Source organism: Poecilia formosa, unplaced genomic scaffold, assembly GCF_000485575.1.
Source record: "Poecilia formosa unplaced genomic scaffold, Poecilia_formosa-5.1.2 Scaffold26, whole genome shotgun sequence".
NCBI lineage: Eukaryota > Metazoa > Chordata > Actinopteri > Cyprinodontiformes > Poeciliidae > Poecilia > Poecilia formosa.
Window position 1 is genome coordinate 681,790 of NW_006799965.1, and position 2,597 is coordinate 684,386.

Consider the following 2,597-nt stretch of genomic DNA (forward strand, 5'->3'; position numbering starts at 1 on the left):
TTAATAAACGTTTTATTTTTATTTTTTTGGAAATTTCTATGACATTTCTGGAAGGTGGGAGTTAATTAAAGAATTATATTGTGAACGGTGATCTCAAATTATTTCCAAATGAAAGTTTTTGTCCTTTTTTATTGGCTCTATTTCAGCCACTATTGATGAAAAATGTTCTGCTTTCTCATCCTTAGCTAAGCTACTGACAACAACCCACAAAGCAAGATGGTTTGTAGCGTTTTTGTCCTGAACACTGACACACACGATATAGCAGTGACGTGTCCAGTGTAACGCGAGGCATTGTTCGTCATCGGTTGTGTGTTTCAGCAATACACATGCATCAAAGCGGGACTTCATCTGATACACACCCTTTTAACTCCGTATAGCCTGGAAGCCTGGTTTTTGATGCTCCATCATCACAGAGCTAGTAGGAGAATGGCTTACAGCAAACTGTAATCTTCTTATTTCTTCTTCCTCTTATTGTTTGTTTTTTTGTAGGTTTGCTGAACTTCCTTCCTTATTTCACCGCTAACTGAAAAGTATTTGCACACTTTTTCTTCTGAAGCGAATCATTAACAGGACATACATCAGCTGTTCCATGCATTTATGTTTTTAACAGTCACTGATCAACAAAGACTCGGGTGAATAGAGACATGAAAGCTGTGATTAAGCTGCAGTTGATCCTGATAGGAGTCTGTAGTGGTGAGTGGCTCACAATTTTTCACATATCTAATTGATTGTTGTGTTTTTTGTCTTATTTTCAAAAATAGCCCGAACTTTTCAAAACAAAAACTTGGTATGCATTATTTGCATCAGTGTCGGTCATCCTTAGCATATCTTGTATGTATATGTTGCTTTTAACCCTTTCTTTTTGGTGTGGAATTAACAACTTAAACAAGGTTTAAAACTAATAATTCAGTAGATAAAATTTTGTGTGAATTTACTCTTGTCCAAATTTGTTCTAAATTCTACTAGATTAAATAGTTGCATACACTTCCTACTATTACTTAGATAAATGTCTTCATCGCCATCAGCAAGGTATATATTTATTTGATATCTCTTTCTCAGAAATGATCAAGCTTCATTAAAGCTCTTAATTTCCGGGAACAGGCTTGACTTTTAACCCCTTAATGTCTGGATGACTTAAGAGTCATTCAGCTCAGACGCTAGAGGGCAGTAAAGTGTTTGCAATGCGATGTTTTATGTGTAGTTTGAGGCAAGTAGTAACTTCTTGCATTTTCTCACTCAGTTACATTTACTTCAGAAACAATTTGAAAAAAAAAACCTGTTAGGAGTAATGATATTGTACCAACTATTTTGAAGAAACTACTTGAGCTTGATGATATCTTTGGCTTCCTCTATGTATCAGACAACATCAACAGGTGATGGCTTTATTTGTCCTCTACTCCATAGTAAATAATCAACTAAATCAACTGACAAATCAACTAAACTCATTTTCTGTTTCAAGACAGCTTTAAACATACTTTATTCTGATTTGTCACGTCTCTGGCATGATGGATACAAATCAAGACTTTCCATAACTGGTGAAGCAAAATCTCAAAGACTTTTCACTACCTGTCACATGTTATAAACAAACATGTTAATTAGGAGATTTTGATTTCCTTAAAGTACCAATAAGACATTTCATTCAAAGAATAGGGTTATATATAATTTACCTTTGTCAGTTCTCTCCAGCCACATCCCAAAATTTGAAAACATTTCAGGTCAACTCATCTCTATAAATCAGACTTAGACATGAGTTTGTGTGTGTAGCATTGTGTGTCTTGTGTCCAGAGTGTACCCCACCTCTGTTCTAGTAAATTGATATAGTATATTGATAAAGGATCAATAGATGGATGGATTATTTTTATAACATTATTTTCTCTTGTGAACATAAAATACTCATAGAGACAAAGTTAATGCTCTTCTTATAATAATAATAATAACAACAACAACAACAACATCAACAATAATAATAATAATAATAATAATAATAATAATAATAATAATATTTTTTTTTAAAGCACTTGAACCTTCCTGTGATGGCAGACAAAATGGAGCTCAGTGTTTTGGAGTTTTGGGAGGAGCAGTAGATGTTCAACTGATGGACGACGTGTCAGAAATACCCAGATTCAAATGGAACATTAATAACTCTGCGATATTCTTTTGGAAGAATAACAAAGTTGTTCCTTCAAAGGACGACAGAATTCCCTTTTTCCCCAGTAATGGATCAGTCAGGATCAATGACCTGACAAGGACTGACAGCGGTGAATATGAACTTGAAATGTTTGATGGAAATGGAAAAAACATAGGATGGAGAACTCTGCAACTGTTTGTTAAAGGTAATCAACTATTTCTTTTCTAATTGTCTTCCATTTTTTGCTCTTTGACATTGTTTCATTTCACACCATGAAATACACATTATACTTATGTAAAATACAAATATTTTACAACATACTTCAGTTTGTCTTCTATACTTTCCAGTTTTCCACCAAAATAAAAGTTATTTTCTGTAATTATTTTTTTCATGTGTTTCTCTCTCAGCTCCTGTGTCCTCTGTCCAGCTGTCCCATGACTGTTTGTCTCAGGGACAGATGAAGGTGTCC

General features: G+C 34.1%; 1 protein-coding gene across 7 annotated transcripts in view; it reads left to right on the top strand.

Annotated features, from left to right (window-relative positions):
* The window catches only part of LOC103135512 (uncharacterized), a 23,982-nt gene that overhangs the window by 12,170 nt on the left and 9,215 nt on the right, over nt 1-2,597 (top strand). For 6 of the 7 annotated variants that reach the window (XM_016669584.1, XM_016669583.1, XM_007548281.2 and 3 more), the window contains exon 7: nt 2,016-2,333. In XM_016669584.1, coding sequence (XP_016525070.1) covers nt 2,016-2,333 — 318 coding nt within the window. The remainder of the gene's footprint in view (nt 1-2,015; nt 2,334-2,597) is intronic. The other variant, XM_016669585.1, reaches the window with a different exon arrangement.